The sequence below is a fragment of the Denticeps clupeoides genome, chromosome 16, assembly GCF_900700375.1.
Source record: "Denticeps clupeoides chromosome 16, fDenClu1.1, whole genome shotgun sequence".
Taxonomy (NCBI): Eukaryota; Metazoa; Chordata; class Actinopteri; order Clupeiformes; family Denticipitidae; genus Denticeps; species Denticeps clupeoides.
Window position 1 is genome coordinate 3,999,933 of NC_041722.1, and position 27,774 is coordinate 4,027,706.

At 40.6% G+C, this 27,774-nt stretch overlaps 1 protein-coding gene across 3 annotated transcripts in view; it reads left to right on the forward strand.

Moving 5' to 3' along the window:
• Positions 1-855: 855 nt before the first annotated feature.
• unc13c (unc-13 homolog C (C. elegans)) overlaps positions 856-27,774 on the forward strand; it is a 103,032-nt gene continuing 76,113 nt past the window's right edge. The window contains exons 1-10 of one of the 3 annotated variants that reach the window (XM_028955969.1): positions 856-1,651; positions 3,980-7,352; positions 10,793-10,815; positions 11,561-11,610; positions 13,524-13,602; positions 15,420-15,425; positions 16,302-16,373; positions 21,148-21,367; positions 22,186-22,413; positions 25,478-25,619. In XM_028955969.1, coding sequence (XP_028811802.1) covers positions 4,214-7,352; positions 10,793-10,815; positions 11,561-11,610; positions 13,524-13,602; positions 15,420-15,425; positions 16,302-16,373; positions 21,148-21,367; positions 22,186-22,413; positions 25,478-25,619 — 3,959 coding nt within the window. In that variant the 5' untranslated portion in view covers positions 856-1,651; positions 3,980-4,213. The remainder of the gene's footprint in view (positions 1,652-3,979; positions 7,353-10,792; positions 10,816-11,560; positions 11,611-13,523; positions 13,603-15,419; positions 15,426-16,301; positions 16,374-21,147; positions 21,368-22,185; positions 22,414-25,477; positions 25,620-27,774) is intronic. The other 2 variants (XM_028955971.1, XM_028955970.1) reach the window with 2 other exon arrangements.

Consider the following 27,774-nt stretch of genomic DNA (forward strand, 5'->3'; position numbering starts at 1 on the left):
CAACTTGCGGTTAGCATGGTCTCCAGTGGCAGCCTCAGAGAATTATGTACAGTATGCACAAGCACTCATGCCTCTTAAAAGAAGCACTCTGCGTGTGTGTCGGACCACATGAACCCCCTGCAGCTTTCTCTCCTCACCAACAGGGGGCGTGCATAAACCACGCAGTACATCACATGCCACAAAAGGGTTTTTTCTCTCTCTTTTCCTCACCCCCCGTCTTCTGTTTCAGTGTGCCATTATCCTCCCTGCATTCAACACCCCCCTGCCCCCATCCTCCACTTTCTCCCCCACTCCATGTTGTTATTGGGTGAAAGAAAATGCTATTTAGCTCGAAGCAAGACAATTAGTGACTGTGAGATTACATGACACATCTACGGTATCCCCCATATTGCAGTCTGACTCCAAAATGACAAAAATAGGCAAGCTTTCTGATGAGGATTTTAAATGGAGCCATTATGAATGAGCGTGTGTGTATAAAGAATGCACCGTTGAATGCACGGTCCTCACACATCTCCAGTTGCTTCCTTTTATTGCATTCATTTGTTTCAGAATAGCACTCAAGCATGTATGCCATTTAACTCATCCACATTTGTTCTGCTTCTCACATTATCTAGGACAGATGTGTATGGTAGTCACTTAAGGCGTGCAGCCTGACGAGTGGCAAGTCCATTCCAAATGAAGGGTAATGTATATGATGGAAAAAATCCAGAGGGAGTTGTAATTAGAAGATGAGAGCAACTGAGAGAGACAGCGAGGGAGAGAGAGGAGGAGAGAGAGAAGGATAGGGAAGGGAGGAACTAAGTAACGGGTGGGGAGGGTGGAGAAAGGAAAAAGCCATATGAAATCAGAAGAGATTCCTGTGGAATTGAGCTCCAGTTGTCGCTGGAGGTCACAATCAGCTGATGAATTGGAGGTGGGAGAGTGAGACACGGCTGTGGCTGCACACCTTCACAGGCAGATGGAGGGGGGCTGAACCTCTGACCGCCATCAGCAGCTCACCCCCTCCCCTTGTCACATGTGCCTAACCCACCAGAGCCGCCACTCCTGCTAAGCACATCTCAGTCCAGCCGAGGGAGGTGGGCAGTTGCTGCTGCGACTGCTGCTGCTCGCTCCAGACTCAGAGACACTCCGTCGCTCCCAGAACCAGCCGGAGGAGGGGGGAAGGAGGTGTGCCTCGGTCCCAGACACTGTCTGCACCACCGCCGTGACGCCGGAATCTCTCCGAGACGGTGATCGACAGGAAGGTGTCCCACAAGACTACAGGACCGCCGCCTTCGACGTCCACATTACATCAGGAGGGAGAGAGAGGGAAAGAGAGGAGGCTTCTGCCGATGACGACGACCATGGAGAGCCGACTCGGGCGCAAGGTTGCGAGCATCCTCTGACTACAGCTGCTGGAGAGCAATGGAACGAGGAGAGAGAGGAGCGGGCGAGGGACTGACGGAGTACGCTGCCCCTGTGCCCAGTTGTTAACAGGCTGCTGAACACTGTGCCGAGCGATTTCCCGCCTCTCCAACCGAAAGGAGGGATTTATTCATCCATTGCTCCTAAAGGCTCGCTCCTCTGTTAATATCTGCCACATTGTCTCTTTGCAGCAGTCAGTTGGCTGTGGCCAAATGGCATCGGCTTTAATAAGTGAGCAGAAAATCAGGTATGTTTCCCTGTTTCTTAAGTATCTGTTATGTTTATGGTTCTCCGCCGATAATGTGTCACCATGCAGAATTAATCAATAGCCAATTCATCAAATTAATCAATCGCATGGAATGTAAGCTATTATTAGCACGAATTTCTGATTGCTGCTTGATTTTTGACTTTGGAATGGACAAATAAATGAAAGGGCAGTTCATCCACATTCAGATTATATAGATTTTTCATGCAACTATAACCTCACACATGCAACACTGTGCATTTTGTATGAGGACATGAGGTCCACATGCATAATTTGTCATGTTAAAAATTAAACCGTAGCAGAGTGGATGTGTGGGGAGCGGCATGATTTTGTCGTTGTACAGACAAGAGAACTCTCAGTCCATCAAAAAACCCAAATCTGCATGAGCCTGCAAGTGTGCACTGCTCATCATTGCGGAACATCCATGCATTAATGTCCATTAAATTTCACATGGACTGAGACAGCCTCTTTTGTCCCAGCTTTTGTCACCAAGTTGCCCCCAGTAAAACCATGTACTCCCATTTTAATTTGGATTTAAGATGGAATATATGTGCAAGCAGCAAGTCCTCATGGTTTACAGACGACTCTGAATGTGGGGCTGTAGACCGAGATCAGGTTGTAGTAGTGGTAGTGAGTGGGTGGGGCTCTTCCCAGCCTCCATCTATCTTAAATATGTAGTGTGGAAGCTGGTGCATGGGTCAAGCCCCACCATTGTCTCCATCTGTGATAATCTCTGATCCAAGCAATTTACCATTACAAATAGCAACACATAAGAGCTCTGTAACAATTAATAGAAAGATTATTATCTTTCCGCTTATAACGGCAACCATTATTGTGATTTTCATGTGCAAATCATTTATTTTCTAATCCTTCTGAGTGAAGATTACCCATGGATTTCGTCTAATTATTAGCATTAACCGATCCATAAAAAGATGATTAGTTTATAGATACTAGTTTATAGTTCCTCAACCACTCGCCTCTGACACTGTTTGTGTGTCTTCATTAGTGCAGTGCACCAGGTACAATAGAAAAACAGTGGCTCAATTACGTGGCCCGTTCTTAATCACTCTGCCTCTTATCTTCATTTTCTGGAGACGGTGCCCCACTGTGTGATCATTTTGCTGCTAGGCGTGTGTGTGTGTGTATGTGGGTGTGGGGGTGAGTGTGTGCGTGTGCACACGCAAGTGTGCGAAGGCACACATTTGCCCCACAGTGAGAAGAGGCATACAGGTGCAGAGGGACTGAACAAAAGGGAAGTGACAGGAAAAGCTCCTGCACTGTTCATCCATGTCCAGAGTCAGCCTATCATCCCTGTCAGCTTCCCCATGCACTGTCTGCTCAGCTCTGTTGACACTGCCACAGAGACTGTCTGCTGGAAAGAGGAATCAAGATGGTGAAGAAACAAAGGCAGATTGTTGTTTTTTTTCATACCATGCTGTACTGTAGAAACGGGGTAAAATGAAAGACGTTGACCTGTGTTAACATTACAGTAAGATATGGTGATGATGCACTTTCCAGTAGGACTTGCTCATTAGTTGCTACACAAACCTTTATGACAGGGCATTAGACACATAACCTGTTCTGGCTCTGTTGCAAATTAGCATCTGAAAAGGTTGCTAGGCTTGTTCACAAAACAGAGCATGAGGAATCTAACAACACTGATGGTTCTGACAATATTCATGTTCATGTAATACTGATATTTTGCTTTATGCCTTTTTTCAGTAAATGTACAATAACCTCTACAAGTTCATTTATTTCCATTGATTCTTTATTAATACAGACTATCTACAGGAAAGGAAAGTATAATCAGTTGGTATTTCAGCATGCTGCATGCCATTTGGAAATGCTGATTTGTGTCAGCTTAATATGCAGTATATCCATGGAGCATTTAAAATTTCTTAAACTACTCATTATTAATTAATAACTAGAATTATATTGATGATTACATTATTTTTTATAATAATATACAACAGCATTACAACAAGTACATGTAATTGGTGTCATAAGACTGTTAAAGTGTTGAAACACAACATGACCACAAGTAGATGCAGCTGTCATCTTGATTGTATTGATATATTATTGATGTAACACAGAAAGTATGCCTGACATTATAGTCTTTCTGTAATTAAGTGCCTTTTAGAAAGTTGATAAAACCGCCCCAAGGTCCAATGCAGATCTAATACACATTTCACAATTCACAGGACAAATTTAGAATTGGGTAAATTGCTTCAGATAACATTTTGTGCCCTAGAAATGCCATAAAACTTAAATATAATAATTTTCATTGTTCTTTTTTTCTTTGTATATCAGGTTCTTGAGTCATGAGGACAGCAGCTGGATTTTACAAGACTGCCATTCCGCCACAGGGATTTACAGTTTTAATAGCTTGGCATGACTGCTACTAAGGACAAGACCTATCGAGGCTCTTCTCTGTCCCTCAGGGGTTACTTTAAAAACTCATAGGTGTTTTTGTCTGCTTGTGTTAACCACTGGTGGATTCATTTTGCTTGCTGGGGGAAAAAAGTTACTTGTATATTGACCTCCATGGTTTCTGCCCATTTCAAAAGCCTATCATCTTACATTGTGAAGATTTGCAAAGTAATGTTTACAAAGAAACTGGCAAATACCACAAAGAAGAAAGAGAGTAGCGAAACTAAAAAAGAGCCCAAATTGTCCTCTGACTTGCATGCACGGAACCCCAAACTGTCCACTGCATTAAAAAGCACAGTTAAGAAAATATCCAAATGCTCCTCAGCACGAAATATTTCTCTTGAAGACGACGACAGCAAAAACGACTGTTCGTCTCTGTCGCCAACATTCAGTTACCGTGTAGCAATTGCTAACGGACTTCCGAAGAACACTCCGCTTTTGAACAATAATGAAAGTGTTTTTCATGAAGTCTTATCCATTGATAGTAGCTGCTCTGACTCTTTGAGTGAGGCCAAACTTGTCCATAGATTCGATGAGCAAAAAGCTTACACAATGCCAGTAAGAAGGAACAGGAAGAGTTTGATCAGCCTGGCTCCCTCTGATGGGAGCTCAGAGGGCGAGAGGGGGGAGCGAACCAGTTTGCACACACTTCGTTTGGGTGCTTTGCGGAAACTGAGGAAGTGGAAGAAGAGTCAAGAATGTGTCTCCTCGGACTCAGAGGTGAGCAACTGGAGGAAGACCCTGGGCATCCGGAGCAAATCTCTGGATCGGGCGGGGCGCCAACAGAAGACCACCACTCTAGAGCCTGGATCCAGCTCTACAGGCTGCATCAGCCAGACACAGGATGTCATGGAGATGATCTTCAAAGAGCTTCAAGGCATCAGCCAGATTGAGACTGAGCTCTCTGAGCTGCGGGGACATGTCAATGCACTCAAAAGCTCCATTGATGAGATCTCCAGTAGCGTGGAGGTGGTTCAGAGTGAAATTGAGCAGCTTCGCTCAGGTTTTGTCCAGTCTAGACGAGAGACACGAGACATACATGAGTACATCAAGCAGATTAGCCATCAGACCAGCAAAGCAAGTCTGAGATTTCTAAACGTGCCTGAAGAGAAGTTTGAAAAAACGGAGGCTGTTATTTATCAAATTCTGAAAGACAAAATGGGTTTTGCTGAAGCACACAAGACACTAAAAATTGAACTTGCCCATAGAATGGGGCAGCAAAGAGAATGTTCCAATGCTAAACCCCGCCCTATACTAGTTGTTTTTTCTTCGCCCCAGGACAGGGATCTAGTTTTAAAAAAGAGCTATAAACTTAAAGGCACAGGTATTTCAGTTTCTACTGATAGTCTCGTCCATGAAGTTAAAGAGAGAAAAGATAAAGTGATGAGCTCGTCGCAAACTTATGAAAGCATGGACATAAAACTTTCAGCCAAGGAGAAGGCTGAAAGTGATGACTGGGACTCCATGGAGAGTGATAAAGAGCTAGATGAACTGAATAAAAACAAATATGCAATGGTGACCAAGCCACCCCCCAAAAGTAAATCGGACAAAAAAAAGTCACATGACCACAGCCGGTCAGCTGACGACACTAGATACACAGGCACGGTGCATTACGCTGATGATAGCTATGATGATCATGACAAACATAGTAAGCCTTATTATGCAGACACAACCCCTGGATGGCTCTCACAAAGTGACTATTCTACACCGAAACTCAGCCGCTCAGAGTCTGACTGTTCCAAACTGTGTCAGTCTTACTCCGAAGACTTCTCTGAGAGTCAGTACTTCAGCAGAATCAACGGATGCTCCCTACTTTCATCTTCAGACCAAGAGCTCTGGCAAAGGAAGCAGGAAGACATGGCATCATCATGGTATGCAAGCCCACCCAGTCAAACCCTCAGTCAGGAAAACCCACCCTATGTTGAACCGAATGAGATAGAGACCACTGAAACCATTGACAGTGGTGTTAGTAATGGACTTGTCTGTATATCAGGAGACAGGAGCCATTACAGTGGCTCTCAGCTTTCCCTTCAAGGAGACCTTTCCCCTTGGAAAGACTGGCACCACTTAGAACAGGGTGCTGACTCAGGTCTTGATGCCTCAACTGAGCAGAACATTGTCTCAGAAGTCAGCAGCCCCTTCGACCCTGCAGCCAATCCTGGTTTCCCAGAAAACATCACTAAATGTCAAGAAGTCGATTTGCAGTTTGAGGGTGAGAATTACATGATGCTCAACAGCACTCCAACCACTGATCCTGTGGTTGAAAGTGCACCTGTCAGTCAACCAAAATCCCCACCTGAGGAATCTAAGAAAGAGCTTAATGTGAATCACTTTCAACAGAACCAGATCAAGACATCGTCAATGTACCGCAGTCAGAGTGAAATCAGGACAGAAAAAGTAGAAGAAGTGCCAAAGTCCTGGAGCAGTAGGCTCAGCATTGATCTCAGTGACAAATCCTTCAGTTTTCCAACCTTTGGATCCACTCTGCAGCGAGCCAAGTCAGCGTTAGAGGTTGTCTGGAACAAAGGCTCTCAGAGTGCCAGTGTCTCCACAGAGGAACCAGCCAACTCCTCATTTATGGGCAGATTCAGGACGTTGTCCCAGTCAACTGCCAATGACTCAAGCACCACCATAGATTCAGATGTGTACACTGAGCCATTTTACTACAAGGCAGAGGAGGAAGAACAGGTTACTGAGCAACCTGTAGACAATGAAACACATTATGTTGAAGTGATGGAGCAGGTGCTAGCCAACCTGGAGAACAGGACAAATGCCAATGAACCTCAAGAAGAGTACCAAGAGTATGTGGGCTCCCAAGAGTACAATGTCTCCCAGGAAGGAAGCAATCTTGTACTGGAGTATGACTGCAGTCTAGATGAGCAGTACGATGAAGAATATAGTGAGGACTATGATGATAATGAGATGACTGAGGACACCCAGGAATATGAAGCCATGGTGGAATACATTGAAAAAACAGAAGACGAAGATGAAACTGAGGAAATAGAGGAGATTGAGGAAACTGAAGAGACAAATGAATACGAAGACACTCAGGCAAATGATGAATGTGTAGAAAATGCAGAATTGCAAGTGTCCAAAGAGACTGTTGAGCAGGAGGATGAGAACAAAAATGTACCAGAAGCAAAACCAGAGGAAGCACCACCCAAAAAGAGGATTCGTCCAACATTCAAAGAAGTTGCACTGAGGGCCTATCGGAAGCAAATGGCAGAGCTGGAGCAACAGATTCTGGCTGGAGGTAATAATCATTTAAAGATCTTCTTTGTCATGATTATATTTTGTCGAGTGATTAACAAAAGTTAAAGAGCACTGTGCATGGATCAATGAGTTACATTTTCATTTTTGGTTTTCATTCGGTAATGCTTCAATTGGGACTATATGTCTCAGTTATCTCTAGACCTGCATGACTGAATCATTACAGAGAAAGATAAAACCAATTAACAGTGGAAATAGTACAGTCTGTGACAGAGTGCTGAAGAGAGGGGTTGGAGAGGTCCCAGGGAATATCTTCAGTCTTATTTAAAGTGCATATGTTCATGACCTACATTCAATCATTTTAACACAATATGGAACACATGGAATAATTTGTTTCAAGGAGGCGCTGGTCACTAATCTGGATTTGGTTACATTTTGGCCATTGTGCAATCTGATTTGTGTTCAGTAATTGAAAATACAGTTTTCCAATCCCAATGGCCTATGTGAACTGCAGAATCTGCTATTTCCATAAAAAAAAACTTACAGAAGTCAGTAACTGGTTTGGGTTGCAGTTTTATGCCAAGAGTGCTGACACTGCAACTTCAATTCATAAAAATTTGACAAAAAAAGCTTTTTAATTAGCTCCGACAAGAGCCACAATTGCAGAGACACAAAACAAAGTGTATTTTAACAAATGGTTTCTTTGACTTTTCATTTTGAAAACTGAATATTTTATTTTTTTAATAGTTTAAATAGTTTTATATATATAAATATATATAACTATAGTTTAAATAGTTTTATATAGTTTAGTTTAAATAGTTTATATATATATACACACACACACACACACACACACACACACACACACACACATATATATATGTGTGTGTGTGTGTGTGTGTGTATAGTATAAACAGTATATTGAGTAGAATCCAGTTCAACATATTCAAAACTTCAGGAATATGCCACATCTGACAGATCTTAAAGGGTGAAATAATAGTTTACAGAATGAAACCTGTGATTTCAATCTGTGTGCAACCAATCAGGCAACAATAAATGACAGCAGTGCAATGAGAAGTGTCCATCTTCCATCCATTACCTCTTGCTCTGCTGAAAACCTCCTCACTGCCTGGGTAGGCCTGGTCTTGCTGCCAGACCAATCTTTACTACACTCCTGTAGCTACTGTATTGAGATGCTAATTTGCACTCCCAAGGGCATTCTCTAACCAGGTCAGCATTGCTTACGATATTTATTTCTGTGCTCTGTGCTGGGCAGCTGTTCGTTCGTGGTAAAGGATTATTTACACTTCTTCCAGCAGCACAACACCATGTCTAATTCCCCCTGCAGTGTGTGATGTGCATTATCTATTTTTTATTTTTTTTTGCATAAACTGATCCACTGCCGGAAATCATTTTTCAGATTAAAATAATTTCAGATGATTGCAAATGAAAATGAACAGAATTCAAAATATATTTATTTGGGTTGTCACAGGATACTTATGGTCACTTAACAGAACAATCTCCCATTGTGGCATCAATGGCAACGATCAGTATTCCTGAAAACAGATTGCGTTGTATTCAACTGTATTTTTTACATGCATGTTTGTTATGTAAAATGCAAGGGAAACTAGCTCATAAAACAGCACACATTTGTAGATCTTTCTCAGACCCAGAACCACAGGTACATTATCAAGACACAATAAAGGAATTCTCCTTCAGGCACAATGCTGGACCATCAATTAAACCTCTAATGACTTTAATTAGTATACTCTTTATAAGATTGCAGTCTTGAGACCTTATAATCATTGCATTGTGCTGGTGAGACTTGTAGAGTCATTTTATCTGCTTACCAAGTTAAAGGCGAACATTTGCACTATTCTTTCCTGAGAGAGACACTAGACTGTTTTTACAGTAAACTAGGAATATTCTCCCTTGGTTTAATATATATCATAGCATCATTAGGTAAATTAATTCCAGGTAATTCATTATTTATATGTTCTGATATATTTAGGCTCAGTCTTTCTTTACCAGCTGTCCTGTTTTTGAACATTTTCTGCATTTGCTTTGTGCTATGGCATTGATACATGACTGGTATCTTAATTGAATCAGTGATCTTATACACATAGAGAAATGGAAGAACCACTGTTTACCTATATGGGTATAAATGCTGGGGCTGTGGCTTCTGAAGGACAATAATGTACCCATCCTCGCAGGTACTTTTTTGTACCTTAGTCATCTGTACCATTTAAGTCACAATTGTGTACCTGTCATGACACAAATTTAAAATTCTATTTACATATAAATATGATGTAGTGGTCTGCAAAGGGCAGGACAATGGTTGAGCTGGGGGTTAAAGACCTTTCATAAGCAGCCACAGAAGTGGGGAGGCTGGGCTTGAACCAGCAACCTTCAACTCACAGGCACAGAGTCTTAGTCCCCTGCTATATCCATCTGACTGTGTTTTTTTCTGTCATTGATGTATTTTCATGTACATTCCTTTTGTCCTTTGCTGTGTTGCTGCTGTGAAAAAAACACTTTTACATATATGAACATCAGCCACTTTTGGAAAAAACGTTAAAATTTACTAGCTATTCAGTCACTATCTGGCATTTTTGTTGGTACATTGGGTTAATTGGGATCATTTCCATGTGATGCAGGTTCATGGGTACAAATATGTACTTTCCCAAATCGTGTACCTTTGAAGATTGTATCACAAACGACTCAATCAAATCAACTCAAAGGAACAGTTTTGTACCTAGAGGTTTAATATTGTACCCTGTCTGCATCTTTATTTCTCTATGTGTAGTACTTGCTTAACTGGTTAATTCATGCCTAATAGTACATTACTGGATTACACCAAGCATATGGAATATTAAGCATCAAGATTTACTGGTAATGTGGTTCAGCTGGTTAATAGTATACATTTTTATTTGTTTTTATAGTATTAACTTAAAACAGTATATCTAATTCACAAATTATTGACTGAGTTGTAATGGAGAATAGCACAATACCAGCACTGCAGACTTCATTAGATTATCATTACTGTTTTTAATAAAATCAGTAAATCCCAAAAAGCAATCTGGTTTTGGTTACATTTTAGTCATTGCGCAATAGGACTTGTATTCTGCTATTTTGCTAGATTTCCATAAAAATTCTTACAGACACAAAACAAGTCACGCATCTGAAATATAAATGTCCTGTTAGTTCTGTTTATTAAAAAGTAAACCCCTTCAACTACAGGACCTCCATTCCATTTGTTTTGTCTAGTTACAACCCATAATACTCCTGAAACATGAAGAGGAACTGTCAATGGTGCTGTATTTGGACAAGGCACATATTTAAATACCTAATTTCTATACCTTGTTGTATATTTCATATTTGTGTATTCATGAGGTAAAATTGCAGGCTTATTGCATAATGTGATACAGTTTTATTGATATATCTCACTAACTGGCTACCTTATTTTCTTATGTTCTCTTTCAGACAGCAATGCTTTGGAGTCACAGGTTTTGAATTAATGTTTTATCCCCCTCCACTATGCACCATGTGTTTTACTGTTTGTTTTCATCCCTCCCCATGCTCTTAAATATTTTGCATGTGGTTTCAAGCTTTCTGACATTCCAACATTTCTTCACATACATGCAGATTGAATGGCATTGATCTTGGACATTTAAGGACAACAATATGTAAATGCATGTACCAGGCACTGTAAAGCATCGTTTATTTTCTTTACGATGGGGTTGAGGGAAAGATGTTTCACATAAATAGTCAAAAGAAATTGATTTCAATATTGAATCACAGCTGTTTTACTATTACAATTAGTGTGTTTTTTGTAAGCAGTTTGTGCAATGTCCAGAATATAAACAAAGACAATCCATCAGAATAAATCATCTACCCCATTGTGAACCCCCATGTGTTTTGTACGTTGTCAAATGGAGATACTTATTAATGCTGGTCTATGTAGAAAATATAGATCTGCTTATTATTAACGTCTTTCCAATGGGCTTCTTGATATGTCCATTGACCAACCAAACATGCTCAGCCCTGCTGTTTTTCCGAGTGTGTGAAGTCTAACCAGTCAATGTAAAAATTCCAATTAAATGCAAAAATGATTTCTTCATAGAAGCAGGTTGGTTCATGACCACCTCAAAAAAAGAAGCCTAGAATATTATATATTTGGTGGTTGATAATTATAATTAATAAGGTCATTTATATACATCTTAATAATATATTTTTTTCTGTATCTGTAAGGCTGGTGGCATTGTCCTGGATCCATCTAAACTTCTGCAGAGTGTAGGGGGGTAAGTAAAATCATATTCTGTTCATACTTTGTGCTCTGCACAGTCTGCAGATCAGTAAATAGTGTGAATTGACCCTCTTTCTACCAACCTGCTTGTGATAATGTAGAGTATGTGGAACTGTTTTGTTGCTCAGTAAATGTCATTGTTTATCAAAAATTAAATACTGGTATGCATTGTTACTGTCACATGATTCCATCATGTGACCGGGAGTAACACGGAAACGAGGTAACGTGACTCCTATATATTAGGCTGGAGAGCAGCTGCCAATTGCTCAGTCATTGAATGACGCACGCCATTCGACTCGGCTCCGAAAACCCGCTCCCAGTAAGACCGTACCTGTCCTCTCTGTTCTCCCGATACCTGAACTCCTTCCTGTCAACCTGTCCTGCCCTGTCTTGTGTCTTAATACGCGAACGACAACATCAGTGTGGTGTTGCGGCTCGCGCCGTCCCCGTTCGCAGATTAACGCGGAGGAACTTACCTGCCTCCCTGCGTCCCGCCGCACTGAGGTCTCTCGTTTCCTCCTACACGTCTCTCTCGTTCTGGTCCCGGTTCGCGTGTCAGTTACCAGCTACAGCATTCACACTCCACACTTCTGAGATGAAAGGAGGATACATTTGAGGACAGGCAGTGAAAGTGCTTACAATAATAACCATAATATTATAATATCTCCATGTAGGATTTGGTTGTATTTGCTGTGGCGCAATAACTGCATTAAATCAACATGCAACCCTAATTCCCCATACTCCACCAGGCCGAGTGTGTTTATGGGGAGAGTTCCCACCGAGCTGCGCTATGAGACTGTCAGTGATAAATGGGGTCTAAGGATCCATTCCAGTGATGTCACCCACCAAGGTTTCATAGAACAGAAGCTGTCACTGCAACAGCAGGGACAGTATGAGGTGACCTGCAAATCCTCACAGTCTTTCCAAAGTGATATTCCAGACAATCACGGGTCAGGGTATGAGTGAAACTTGCTGGATCACAGACCTGCACTCTCACATAGGTCTGTGCAGGATTATGAGCATTTTTTTACCTTTTAAACTGGCAGATGTATCCATATTTCCATAAATCTAGCTAATTACATCTTCTTGTAACATCTGTGTATTTGTGATCTTAGTTTATCTCAGTTATTGCAAATTGAATTAGCTAGTTTCAATCTGTGTTGAATAAATAACGTCACAAAATAAATCATGTGATGCATAGAAAAGATGATTGCAGTTTATGTATGCTGTTTGTTCATATTTCATCTTCTCTGGAAAGCCATGTGGAAAATTTCTAGCTCCACATTTTTTTTTTTTTTTTATTTTGCTTGGACTTTCGGTTTTATTTATACCATGTACCTTCACCTGTGTCCGATGCACAGGCATATTGTAGCTTTTCAAATACACTTGTAACCGATTGTTATTTGTGCACATGAGTCCACATCCCCAGAGCATCAGCCCGAGGTGGCATCTGCCAGATATCTCCACAGATAGCCGCAGGTATGTGGGCTCAGATGGTGGATGTGTGGAGGGACAGGGCATCCATGCCAATCTGGCCTCGGTGCTCACCTGGACCGTTACACTTCATCTTGTGTCATGATAGAAGAAGCAGCTGGAGGCCTAGACAGCCACACCTGGCCTGTTCTATTTTAACCAGGTCCTCCTCGCCTCTCTCCACAACCCCCTGCAATAGTGCCGTTCGGCCAGTGACAAGCTTCTCACCTGCCATGCTGTGCGACTGTCTGCTAGCATTTGGTTCCGAAACTGAGATTCACACAGTGCAGCTGAGGCAAAGGGGAAGATGTATGGCCTGCATTGTTTGCCAGAGCCTTAAATCAAATCACCGTCTTTTTCTGAAACCCCATAATATCTTACACTGAACAGCATTATTATGATATTAATACATACTAAATCTGTCTGCTTCTGCAGGGCTGGCAGCATACTTTATGGTATTGACAGTATGCCAGATTTACGTCGCAAGAGGACCATGCCTATTGTCCGAGACCTGGTGAGTTATCTGCCTCGACAAGGTTATTTTTGATTCATGTGGAGCATATGTCCTCCCCGCTGTTTCACATAGGACAACTAGGATTGAATACTGGTATAGCCCCTCACATAAATACGTAAAATGCAGTCTGTCATTATTCATTTTAATGTGGTTCTAAGTGCACTTGTTCCTACAGATGCTTTTGTATTAAATAAATACTGCCTTTTTTAGTGCCTCAATATAAAATTATTACAATGGTGCAATGCTTATCTGTTTTATGTTCATAAGCATGTTTTTCATAAATCACAATGTTTGTTTTTGATTATTGGAATTTTCTGACAGAAAAATTTTTCTAGTATTTGTATGTTTGTATTTGTATATATTGGCCACTGATATGTATGGAATATCATTATTCAGTTAGCATTTAGTCTAAATGTTTTTGATCATTTTAAAAGCAGTTAACTAAAAGTTATGTGGATATGTTGATTACGAACTGAAGGACAAAAAATGATGCTGTATTTGTCCATATCTTGCATGAAAATTAAAAAACCAACAATGTCTTGGTAAGTATGGGTTGTTGTTTTTGTTTTTGGATTTTTTGCGTGTTTATTCCTACATGAACCCATAGTTCCTATGGGGGATATTTTTCAGTGGGTTGTCAGATTTCAGCTAAGCCGATGCCTGGTCATTTTAGACACGTTTGGAACATGAAATGTTGACAACTCAGCCCAAAAATATAACTGAGGACTTCATTGACCTCTGATTTAACTGTGCCAAGGCTTTTAAATCATGTAAAAGCATCACACCACAAAGCCTTTTACATCCCGGATGAAGTCAGCGCTGAAGAGTTAAATCTGGTCTCATTTCATTTGCCTTCCCTCTGTCTATTTCCTTGATTGGCTGTGTGATTGCTTCAGGGCAGTGACAGTCTGAGACAGGAGGGTCCCTGCTTTTACCAGTGGGGTGCAGAAAACATTGTACCATTACATCTCAGAAAAGATTAGAGCTCAGTAACATCCCGACACAGTAATTTTTTTTATTGTTTTGTTTTGTTACATATCTATTGCCTGCAGCAACCTCAGCAGTTATAGTGCATGTTCGGAAAAAAAAAAAAAAAAAAAAAAAAAACTTACATCAACACTCTGAGTTCATGTAGAGGTCACCTATCCTCTCCTACATTCCTTTGCTTAAGGTGCCCAAGGCTTCCTATGCGTCTTTACCATGATTTGCATATTTAAGAAAAAAAACAGAGACGTATGGTAAAGACATGCTCAATATTGTCGGCTGTCGATGTCTGCATTCCTTCTTGTTGCGTTACGTCCTCCAGGCCTAATAAGTGTATAAATCCCTCGTATCACCTGGATTATAATCTCAATTGACATTTTTGTACTTATAATTTTTTTTCATGTGAGTCAGTATTGTGGTATTGGTGACACACCTAAAAAGTGTTTGTGTGTCACGTTTGTCCATTTGTGAGTCTAATGTGCAGTGGAGACAGCAGAAATATTTTTCAAAAGCTTCATTTTTCAAGAAAAAAAAACAGCGATAATATGCATACAGTACACTTCACGTTAAAAAAGCATGAGTCAAATGCTGTAAACTGTAATGCATGGGTTGATGATTAAATATAAGTCCAATATATACATATATTTAAAAATCCCATAGACTTCACTCTGCTTACCTATAACAGAAACATGTTATACCCTGCATGGCAGAAGATGTGCCATTAGCAGCACACAGAATCTGTAATATATTTTTCCATCTACTCCTTTGAAATGTTTCTAATTCATTTTCTTTATTTCTTCCTCAATTTTTTTTTTTGCCTCCGGATACCTCAGGCCTTGGTGAGTTCTCTTAACTCTCAGTAGACCACTGGTTATGTTTCTTTAGAGAATGCTACCATTGTAGTACCGTTTACAACAACACCACTTATTTCTTATATAGACCAAAATCACATACAGGCCCTACATTTTACATTTTTTGCACACCAGGAAAAACTCCACTAAAAAAGGGGAGAAACCTTGAGAAGGAGTTAGTCATATAGGGACACCATTAGGGTAAAGTGAGCCTACAGTAGGTGTAAGTGTGTGGTTGGTAATTATTTGTCCAAAAAAAAAATAGTCTAACAGGTGAAGTGATAGGAAACTCAGTTCCAGGAGCCATGATCTAGAGCTTACCCTAACCCACAGAGAAACAAGTTAGACTCGGGTGGCTGAGACTGAGTGGTTATGGTAGATGCCTGTGTCCATGTTGAGCGCAACAATGGGCCAAGTGGACAACTTTACTCAATGCTTATCATACTCATTATGTTACATGCAAAGACACTAAATATCTTTGGCCGTTATTGACAGTCAAATGCTAAACGAATTGTGCCATAGGCTGTTTTTTCATAATGTGAAGCAGATTTGCTGCCTAGTGCAGCCTCTTTAAAACCAATCAAATGTGCATTACAATGTAATGGGGCTTTAGAAAAAAAATTAGAAAAAGAAAAAGAAAATGAATGTTTGACTAACAGATGTTATTAGATGAAGTAAGAGGGAAGAAAACCTAAACATATGGTCATTTAACCAAGTTTCACCTATTAAAAAGATAAATGGAAGTTTGGACCATGATACCCAACTTGTTTCTCCGTGGCAATTTCTGTTTTTTTCATGTGAAACACACCATGACAGCAACAAATTGCTCAGAATCACACTGTCCCTTGTCTTCTACTCTTCCAGACCCTGGCTGCTCGAAAGGCAGGCATTTCGTTTGCCCTGATGAACAGATCTACCTTGAACAACGAGGATCTGGTAAACATTCCCACACACTTATGGCATTTGCACATAAATCACACACCAATCATTCTGTCGCAGGCTAATGGGAGCCAGTGAAGCATCTCTAATGTAATGTGTCATGCATGAAGCCAAATAACAGAGATGGTTGCAATCTTGGTAGCTTGTGTGTTTGTATGTATATAAATTAGTGATGGGGGAGGGGCAGAACTTGATTTTGAGTTATTTCAAAATCAAGTTCTGTCAGCTGCCATTTCTTGATGAAGTGGCAGGACTGGGATCAGATTTTAGAGTGCCAGTTAACTATTTGAATTGTCTTGCTACAACGTTATGGGCACATAGCATGCAGTTAAATTTGTAAGCTGCTAAGCCCGAGCATTTCAGCCATATATGTCCAATTGACTTGCCATTTACATTGAGCTGTAGCATTTTGGAAGACAAATCACCTTGGTCTAGGGCTTAAAGGAATACCTCTGGACATCTTTTTTGAACGATTAGTCCATCCCTTTATTTAGACAGCCAACTCTTTTCATCATGGTCTGAGTGCTGTGTCGGCCTGTGGTGGAGCTCTGGTGCAGGAGAGGGCTGCAAGCCTTTGATCAATGACGAGAGAATTAGTCCTCCCTTTTGCTGACCTTCACAGCTACCTGCATTAATTGATTGCTGTCCACTGAATAAATAACCGAGAGCTGTAATGTGATTTCAGACAGTAGTACCCCTTGGCTGGCCTATTGTATCAAACACATAGAAGACGACTGTATTTGAAGGAGGGTTGAGAAAGGGGTGATCTTCACTGTGATTGATTGCAAAGAGTACTTTCTTTTTTGTCTTTATTCAATGTACCCATATAAGATAACTAGTCATGATATGGGTCCATGTTTAGAAAATATATTAGTAATATATTTTAATCATAAAAATTGTTCATATCTCTGAAATTTAATTGTGAGCACTGTCTCAGATCTAATTTTGGACACCACAAATCCACTTTTCATATACAGTATCACATCTAAGAATATACAGTTTAGGAAAAAAACAGTTAAGCTCAAGATTTAGATTACAACTTCAAAAAGCTGAACTGTGTGATCGGGGCCGCATAGACCATGGGCTGCATGGGACCTTGTGCATGTTGGAATATGGCGGACTGTAGCCGCATTTATAAGTAGGCCAACCAGACCAGATGTTGGCATGTTATGTGCAGCATTACTTACACGAGAGAGCGTCCCTGTGAGGAATGGAAGAACAACATGTCCTGGTGAACAGAACCTTATGTTCAAAAGTGAAAGCAGTTTAGTGGGACTCCTAGCCATATCAGGAGTTGTTAATGCTCTGCACTACACAATATGATTCATTTGGATCTCATGTGTTTTGATATATATATATATATTTATATGTGTGTGTGTGTATGTGTGTGTGTGTGTACACACATTAATCAATTGGAGCAGCAGTTGGCCTTGACTCAATCTTTCTATTCTGAGTGTGTGAAGCGCACCAGCCAGTCAGTGTAATTCCTTTGACACGTGCCCTGGCTTGAGGATAGGTCGTTGGATGCTGGAAAGCTGTTGGTTTTTACCTAAATGAACACGTTTCAGGAGATGTAGATGATGAAATTGTTTTCCACTCTACAGCATAGCGCTTGTCAATCTAGACAAACAGCCACTGATCAATAGACTGCTGTCAGTGACCTGATGCCACTTCTGCCAGTGTGTAAGTTGGTGATTAAAAAAGAGAGAGACAAGCAGCAGAGACACGGTGGTACTCAATGTTCAATTTTCAGGGCTCTGGCTGATTCCTAGGGCTGATATCTGAGCTGAATTAAATGAATTTAGGAAAACCCATCCCAAAATGGTATTCACCAAATTATCCTGCAGTTTGATTGGCATTCATCATTAGCCATGGGAACTGTTCCCGAACTGTAATGCTTTCTACAGTGTGAGAGGAGTTTTGCATGCAGTGCATTGTGGAACACAGCCAGACTTTTTTTTGTGTATGTGGGGGGGGTTCAGCCTGTACTCTCCGCTGTGAACACATTAAATGGCTCAGGTGCCTTAAATCTCACGGTAGCGCTTCTCACGGCAGCACCCAGCCAGGCTGTGAAATCAGCAGATAACATATTGACATCTGTTCGGTTGAAACTTCGCCGGATTAAGCAGGAAGTCATTTTCGATTCTGAAGGACTGATGGATGCTCGCGTTTGTGGGGTGTGGGGTGGGGTGAATGCATGGGACTCTCCATTGCAGACTGGTTCTGATCGTTTAATGCATTTTATCTAACAGCAAGCATACAGGTTTCTCTTAAAGGCTCACTATCACTCGAATTCAGTACAAAAATTATACAGCTGCATTAAACCCCAGAGCAGCAGACAACAAATGCACTTGTAAATCTATTGATTCCTTGATGAACGCAGGAATTTAATGTGATTATCTGTAATAAAATATGATGAATTGGCCAAAAGCAATTATTTGTTTTGTGGGGAAATGGGGATTTTTTCTTTCCTGTAGCAGAGTGAGTGTAATGTATTGTTGGGGGCAGGGCAGGTGTCAGGATGTAATAAAACTTTGGGCAAGGTGCAAAAAGCAGCATTTGGAGAGCTCAACAGATACAGAAACATCTCAGTTGGCTGTAATTCACGTCGCTCCCGCTTGGATCGTTGAGCAGCCGCCGTAAAAAGGGGGAAAGTTATAGCAGACATTGATTTCCTCCCTTCGAGAAACGACAGGAGAAGGTTTATTTTTCAGCATTGACTTTATGGTCATGTGACAGTGTTTCCTGTATGTTCGAAAGCCGCTTCAGACAATAAACCATTTCAACTAAACATATGGGGTGCGTGAGGGGCAGAGTTGCATCCAGTTGGACCTCCAATACAAGAAAAGTGATGGTGATGACTTGAGTGTGTCAGAATATACTGTGGGTGGTAATAGTCTACAAATTTGCAAATTTGCCGGTAATCTAGAACAAACTAGGGTCTGCGCCAGAGATTTGTATCTGCGCTGAGGTTACCAATATTATATTTGTCATGTTGGCTGGACATGGCCAACCCTGCCAGACAGGATCATGGCAATATTATTAAACATTAAATGCATAAACTGACCCAAAAGGGTCCTGTATTCTATATAGACTATATCTGAAAATCTTGGACCAGCTTGGGTGGGTTTCGGGCATAATTTCTGTCATTTTAGTCAGACTCGGCTCGGCACAGTCAGTAAACATGACCATCTTGTCTATAGTACCTATCCTTTCTGTATGATCAACTGCTTAGTTAATTAGTTTGATTAAACATTTTTTAAATGATTTGCAATTCTTAGTCTTGAGCTCAGAGGATCGTGGCTGTGAACCAAGACAGCTAACAGTCGAGTTGGGTCAGGTCCGGGCGGAATTCAGCCAGGCCAGTTTTGGCCTAACCTTTTAGGGATGATAACAGCTATAATGTGAAACAAAGGAAAATAGGAATAAAAACCTACAACTGTTGTTTATTTTTGGCAAATAAAGATTTTTAGTAAAATCTTTTTATTCTTTTAATGTGTTTATGTGGGAGGTAATTCTGATTGGGGGCGGCTGGCTTGTCATGGACAGAGGCAGGGGGTCTTTGGGGAAACAAGGTTGGGAACCACATTTAGATCATTTACATTTAGAGCATTTATCAGATGCCCTTATCCAGAGCGACTCACAATCAGTAGTTACAGGGACAGTCCCCCCCTGCAGCAACTTAGGGTTAAGTGTTCTGTTCAGGGACACAATGGTAGTAAGTAGGATTTGAACCTGGGTCTTCTGGTTCATAGGCGAGTGTGTTACCCAATAGGCTACTACCACCCACTGATCTAGAAGCCTACAGCTTTGAAATACTGCATGGGGAGTGTGTCCTCAGTATTTACAGAAATAAACAGATCTCAACAATGAAGGAGTATCTTGGAGAGCTGGAGCTGACTATCAACCCTAATCTTTTATGATGTAATTATGTCATTCAGATTAACATTAATGAGCAGTGACTGACAGCTCTCATTTTGCACAATTTAAACCCCTCCTGTCAATACATCACATTTGGATGTTATGGTGCCCTTCCTTCTCCGTTTCCCTTGGTTTTCTTTGCTCTGAAAGACACCTTTTTCATGGGCTATCAGAGTACTTCACAAACGTGATCTCTGATCCTCCAGGTCAGTACCAGGTCAGCTACCAAACCAAACAACACTTTAATTCAAGAAATCAGTGAATTTGACATGTGTGAACACTCCTCATGTGCTACAATTTACCTGTACATAACATCTGTAAAATACCCCCCTAAATGATTCCCCCAAACAAGTGATATTTTCAACTCTGAATAAAAGTGACAGTTAAATTCAATGTTATGCATCATGGACATCCCCTATTTTAGGATATAATAGGTTTAATATTTATTACTTACTGAAAAATAATTGTCAGGATCTGGTCCGGAAGGGGCTACTCTGGATCCGGGGTTTGGACCGGAGTTTTGTGTAGGTCCTGTATTATTATGTTTCCTGGTTGTCTGCCTGTATAAAGCTGCCCTGATCATTTCTGTTCGCTGTCGGGTTGTTGTTTGTGATGTTTCACCCGTCGTGTGCTGAATGTAATAACCCTCTGTCCCATGAGGTTGTCTGTATGTGTCCACCTTCCTCGCCATGTCCAGCCACCATGACAATAATGCTCAGAACACTCATGCTGAGTGTTAATATGATGAGCAAGGAAAAATACTGAATTATTATTTATAGATCCTCAAACTCTGTATGAAATCATGAGCACCAGTTCTTATACGAAGCATCTGTGGATCTCATTCTTCCAGAAACTCCATGTTCTGAGGAAAACGCTTCAGGCATTAATCTACCCAATATCCTCCACCACCCCCCACAACTTTGAGGTGTGGACGGCAACAGCCCCCACCTACTGCCATGAGTGTGAGGGTCTGCTATGGGGCATCGCCCGCCAGGGCATGCGCTGCTCAGAGTGTGGGGTCAAATGTCATGAGAAGTGCCAGGACCTGCTCAACGCGGACTGCCTGCAACGTGAGTGCAGCTCTCTTATTTCCCCAACATGCAATGCATGTGTGTACTTTTTAATCCTGGACATTCAAGACCAGGGTGAAGAGCGGATATTTTCCTGCATCAAAATACAGACATTTTTACTAAAATGACTGTCACAGAATTCATATTACTGATTAACTGATTGACTCAAATAAACTACTTTTTTTAAGTATACACAGACACTTTTTCACACATAAGCCATTAAAGATGGACGATCATTTCCAATCTTCTTCAGCATCTCAGGCAGCCTGTACTCTGAAATGTGCTGAGCAGCAGTTTCTCTTCTTGTGGGATAGACCTCCAGTTACCTCTGTCATTATGATCTTAAAATGAAGATTTGTTTACTTCACTCGTCTTGAAATCTCCGGCATATAAGATGGCTGATTTGTCAAGTTGATTTGTTTGTTCTTTTGCACAGAAAGTTTACAGAAACAGAATAATGCATCTTAGCATTTACTTTGAGGCAGCAATACATTATCCTAACACTAATAACCTTCCCTCAAGGAATGTACCAAAAAAAATTATGTTTTGTTTTGTTTTTTAGAAATATTTCTTAGTGCTTTCAGGTTTAGAAATACTGAGACTGGACCGTCAATAAAAAAAAAATTAAGGTGGAATCTACACTGTCATGCCTTACTAATTTCTGTTGTCAACTTACGCCTATGATCTCTAAGCAGAAGAGATCATTCAGAGCATTGAGGCATTCAGAGCATTGGGCCGGATGTGAGGGGACAAGCTTCTTTGACAAAGATCCAGTCTCTCTCAATAGTACGGTTTATAAGACATGTGTGTGTCTGCAGGAGCCGTAGAGAAGAGCTCAAAGCACGGTGCTGAGGACAAGACTCAAAACATCATCATGGCCATGAAGGAACGAATGAAGATACGTGAGAAGAACAGACCTGAGGTGTTTGAGGTGATTCAGGAGATGTTTGAGATACCCAAGGAGGACTTCACCAACCAAATGAAGACAGCCAAACAGGCTGTGCTGGAGGGCACCTCCAAGTGGTCCGCCAAAATCACCATCACAGGTCAGTGTGTGTTCATATTGTGTGAAATGTGAATTATCATTTTCAACTGATAATCGTAATCAAATCGTGAAATAACTGTAGTTTTATACCTCTAGTCACATTTTAGTCACACTATCTGTAAGAGCTAGTGCTATTGGAAAAACCTTGTTTGAAATGGCATACCCTAAATACACTGTGAATATCTCAGTGGGCTAACTGCATGGGCTATTATTATGAACATAAGACATCTGAGATTAGTGAAAATGTGTAGAAAAGAGAATATTTGTTGCTGGATACAAAATTGTAAGATTGGGCCCATTTGACCGCCATATGAGATTTATTAGGCCCCAAACTATATAACTCAATTGCTTCAACACATAACTATAGTTATTCTCTCCATTAATTAGAAAACATATTATTATAATTACAAAATGTTATAATTTATGTATATAGCATAAGCAGATATGCAGATATGCAAATAAAACATTATAAAATAATAATAGCAATCGGGATCCATACAAAGAGCACCTCCTGTGATGTGATTTCTTTTTCATCTCTGAAGAGTTTTTTGGGGAAAAAATTCTGGACATTCCATTGGTCTTGTGTGGATATTGAATTTTTGTCAGACAGCACCCCTGACCAATCGTTGGAAAGCTGGGAGATGATTTTTCTGTGGCACCAGAGCTTTGTTCTTCCTGTCTGGTGGTGAACAAATCCTGTACTTTGTTGCAGTTTGAAGTCAAAAGTTCTGCTGGTTTTCTGCTTCTGGATTTTTTTTCTCCAGTTTTTTTAATCATCAGAGTCTTATCTTTAAAATGGTGCTTTTTGCATGCCGCGTATCCTTGTAGGAATCACATTTAGTCCTGCAGAATAGTCCTGCAGAATTTTTTTTTTTTTCCGTGAGTGTTTGTGCATGTGCGTGTGTGTGTTAGTGTTAGACTCGTTTGAAATACTTTTCAAACAAGTGGGTTTTCAAATGTTTCTTAAAGGTGGTGGTAGTCTCGGCTAGTCGAATGGAGCAGGGCAAGTTGTTCCACCAGCCAGGGACAACAAAGGAGAACAGATTCGTCTGGGATCGGAGACCCCGTGAAGAGGGAATTTTTAGTCTCTCTTGTTTATGTTTGTTTATGTGCGGGGTGTTGAAAAATATGTTTTTTGTCAAGATTCTGCACATTGGTGTTTTAAGAATTTAAAAAGTTGTCTGCTTCTGCCCATGGTATCAGGTTTATTTGGGATTATCATTAATCTTCAAACCATGCCATGTTGGTGCAGTGGTTAAGGAAGTGGCCACGTAATCAGAAGGTTGCTGGTTTGAATCCGATCCACCAAGGTGCCACTGAGGTGCCCACTGCTCACCAAGGGTGATGGTTAAAAGCAGAGGATACATTTCATTGTGCCACCGTGTGTTGTGCTGCAGTGTTTCACAATGACAATCACTTCACTTTAAAATGCAAATGAGATTTGCAAACAGAAAATAGAAACGTCACTATACGCCATATATACTGCACAAGATATTTTACATTTAGTGATATTTTTCAAAAAACTGCACGGCAAACACTTTTTACTTACTCATTTACAGGTCAGAGCAACAAGAGTCACATGATATTCTTAAAAATCTTGCTATTATGTATTATATATATTTTTAATGGTAAAAGCACAAAGGATTCCATTGAACTAAGGCGTGGTTACCCTTGAAAAAAAAGGGTTTGACAGCCTTGTCTGGAGGAGCTACAGCATCTGCATTGCAGGGTGGGTCTACCATACGAGTAGGCGTACCTGACATTGACTCTCCTCTCCACTGCATAGACTCCAAATTAGACAACATGGTGGAGGGATGCCACGGTATCCATCTTTTTGTTTAAGGGTGTGACTCACATTACCATTTTGAAATAAATGAAGACTTCACAGCTTCCTTCGAAACTCCTTCACACTATACTCAGCTGTTGGAAATTTGTATGGAATAAGTCGGTGCTCAGCATAGGCAAAACCTCAAAGTGTGCATGCCACTGTCTTGTCAAGGCTTTCCTAATTAACAAAGCCATTTATTTTAACCAACATCATAAAGTTTTTATTGCTCCTCTGTGCACTATTGGATTATGATGCAAATAAGAGACTTCCAAAGGTGTAACAGTCTATCCTCCCCATAGTATACAGAACAATATGATGTGGACATGAGATTTCACTCGTGCTGTTGTGGCCAGGCCAGGGTCCTCTTGACACCTTCACCTGACATTGCAGGCTTGCGAGGCTCTGAATTATTGCAAAGTTTGCACTTCTGACAGTGTCGATACTTCAGAGAGGGAGAAAAACACAGCGCTGGTTTAATTTCTATCTCAGCCTTATTGAATTTCCCATTTTAGAATGTGTTCATTGACTCATTATTTATTTATTATTCATTTGATAAACACAGTGACTTATTGATTCCTTTAGCAAATTTGGCAATAGATGCTCCTTGAGATTTCTAATATTATGGATTCTACCGTGTGAACGATGTATTTTTATTATCTCTTTATATCATTTTACAGAGACACAGAGCATACTGACACATATAAGGCATTAGATTTAACCTCCCCCCTCTTCATTGTACTGTACTCCCCTACTCTTAGTCTCTCATCCAACAGAGTCTTCACCCTCCCGACCAATCACTGTCAGCGGCAAACTCAAGGATATACGTTGCATGAATTATTTAGCATGCGGCTCATTTATATTTAATAAAGCCATGCTTTTCTTCCTTTTATGGTGCTGTGAAATACTACTGCCCCTCCTGAGCGATGGTGGGGGGGCTCGCCCTGTCTCTTGCAGCTGACTCGGTTGAATTATGCAATTGGAACTGTGGCACAAGAGTACTGAACTCCCCTTTTTGTTTATGACTTCTGCTCTGATTGCCTGTCTAATAAAACCGACACAAACATTTGCATGCTTGGTGCCTTGGGCCTGGCGGAAGGAGAGCAGCAGTGCATCTTCAAAACAAGACAAAACGTTTGAATAGCATTTTGAAATAAGAATAAATGCAGAACATTTCTGGTCTTTAAAGTATAGTGGAGAGGATATGTGATAGTGATGGTTCTTTTCTCCTTTTTCCCAGTGTTATGTGCCCAGGGTCTGCAAGCGAAGGACAAGACGGGCTCCAGCGATCCTTACGTCACGGTGCAAGTGGGCAAGACTAAGCGCAGGACCAAGACCATTTTCGGCAACCTAAACCCTGTTTGGGATGAAAAATTTTTCTTGTGAGTCATGCTACTAGGATTTTTGTCTTCTCCAGATATCTGTAGCATCATAAGAAATGTTTGATATTAATTAGGCAGCAAGCAAAAAAGAGAATACAATAAAAAAAAAACTATTCCTGCTGCTTTGTCCCAAATTTTCACAACTCCTCATGTTATTAATTATGCAGAATATCTGTCTGACTGAAGACACCCCAAATGTGAGGTTTCTAAAAATACTCGCAATCAGCATAGCATACTACTATAAAGACTGCTGGCCCAGCATGCCCTATGCAGCTGTTGCATAACCGTTCTTCCAGATAAGAGAGGAGTCTCTTATGGGGCTTCTGAGCTGATGGTAATGAAGAAGCATTTGAATTGCTCACTGGCTTGAGCCCGAGAGCTAAAATTGGGTCATTTCTTTTCACATTCTTGAAGGGAACCACATTGTTGGGGTATATCCTTGAACCCTTTGCACAGATTCTGGTGTCATAGTAAGGAGTGGACATGTAGTTCATCTCCATTCTTATCTGATATTCTTCTCCTGATGGCTTTTATGTCGCTGAGATCCGATTAAGCATTTGTATCCCAATTACTAAGGCCCGGACCGATGTGGCCCTGACAATATCTTCTATCTTCCATCCACACCTTGCATTTATCCTCATTCAGCACACAAGTATACAGATTTTGTTTAGAAGATTTATTTATGTGGTAGAATAGCAATATTGACATATATTTTGACTCAAGCATTGTTTGCTCAGTATCCGTTCAGACACAGATGGTTTTGTCTTGATAACATGCAAACTCCACACTTTAATATTTCTGTGTGGCAAAGCAAGTGTGACAAGGGTACAGTAATGGCAATGCTGCTCCATTCATTACATAACAATAGATAGTGTGCATTGCGCTACAAATATGACATGTTAAAAAGTTTTTCTTTGTTTGTGTTGTACTGCATACAGCACATTGTTCATAATGTGTGACATACACAGTGCATAGGGGTGTGTCTCAATAAGGTGAATCCTGTAAATGGCAATGGAAATCTCAGCTTAGGGGCAGGCCTTCGTTCAATGTTTCTTTCACAGTTGCACCTATCCATTAATTTGTTGCACAGAACAAGGCTGTTGCAAAACAGGAACTATCAACAATAGACATTATCCTCCAGGATAATAGAAAATAAAACTAGAAATATAAAGCAGCTTTTTATATATATATATATATATATATATATATATATATATATATATATATATATATATATATATATATATATATATATATCTCTCTCTCTCTCTCTCTCTCTCAATGGATCTCTGTAGCTGCGTCCTTTTACGAACAAAGCCTCACTTTTTTACTGTTTCCTTTCCTAGCACATTTGTGACAGTGACAGAGTTAACAGGGATAAGTACATGAAAGCCTCTTCAAATACACTCTGTCATTAAAGCAAAAATCGAGATTATGGATGCTTAAAAGGGACATGTGCGACATGTCTGTGGACAACATGTGATGAGTCCTTTGAAAATGTGCAGCTGCGTTTGTGTGCGAAACGTGCGACACTTCTACCGGGAGAATTCTTGATTTCCTACGTGTGACCGAGCGCCTAATACACTCTGGCATTGTTAATTTACCATCTCCACCAGCATCTGCTGTAATCCTGACAGGCACTGTGTGTCCTCTCACAGATGATGCTCATCTAAAAATGAACTTTCTGCAGGTTTAGGACCAACCACCTTTTCTTTCTGCCCTTTCCAACAGTGCTTCAAAAGCTTATGTTCACAACTTCCGAAATCAGCACCACCAGCTCATTATTGCTCAGTAGTTTCATGCAGTTTCTAAATGCAATAAATGAATAGTATGTGTGTCTAGACCTCGGACAGGTGGGGTTAATGTATTCACCAAATGATTTGGTCGCAAGCCTGACAGTAAGATTTGTTTAAAGGCAGAAAAAAATATAATATAAAGCCTTTATTATTATTTATGGGAAGATCTGTGTCCTCGTGCCCTCACCAGCAATGTACATGCAATACATTCCATCTAGTTATATATGACAGCGAAACCATGGCTGATAGTGGGAGTGGAAAACGCCCCTAGGTCCTCTGGGTAATTCTGTATTGATGATATTGAGGATGGAGGACCATCTGCCACCCAGGAGCATTGAGGGAGGTCATTGATCATGCAC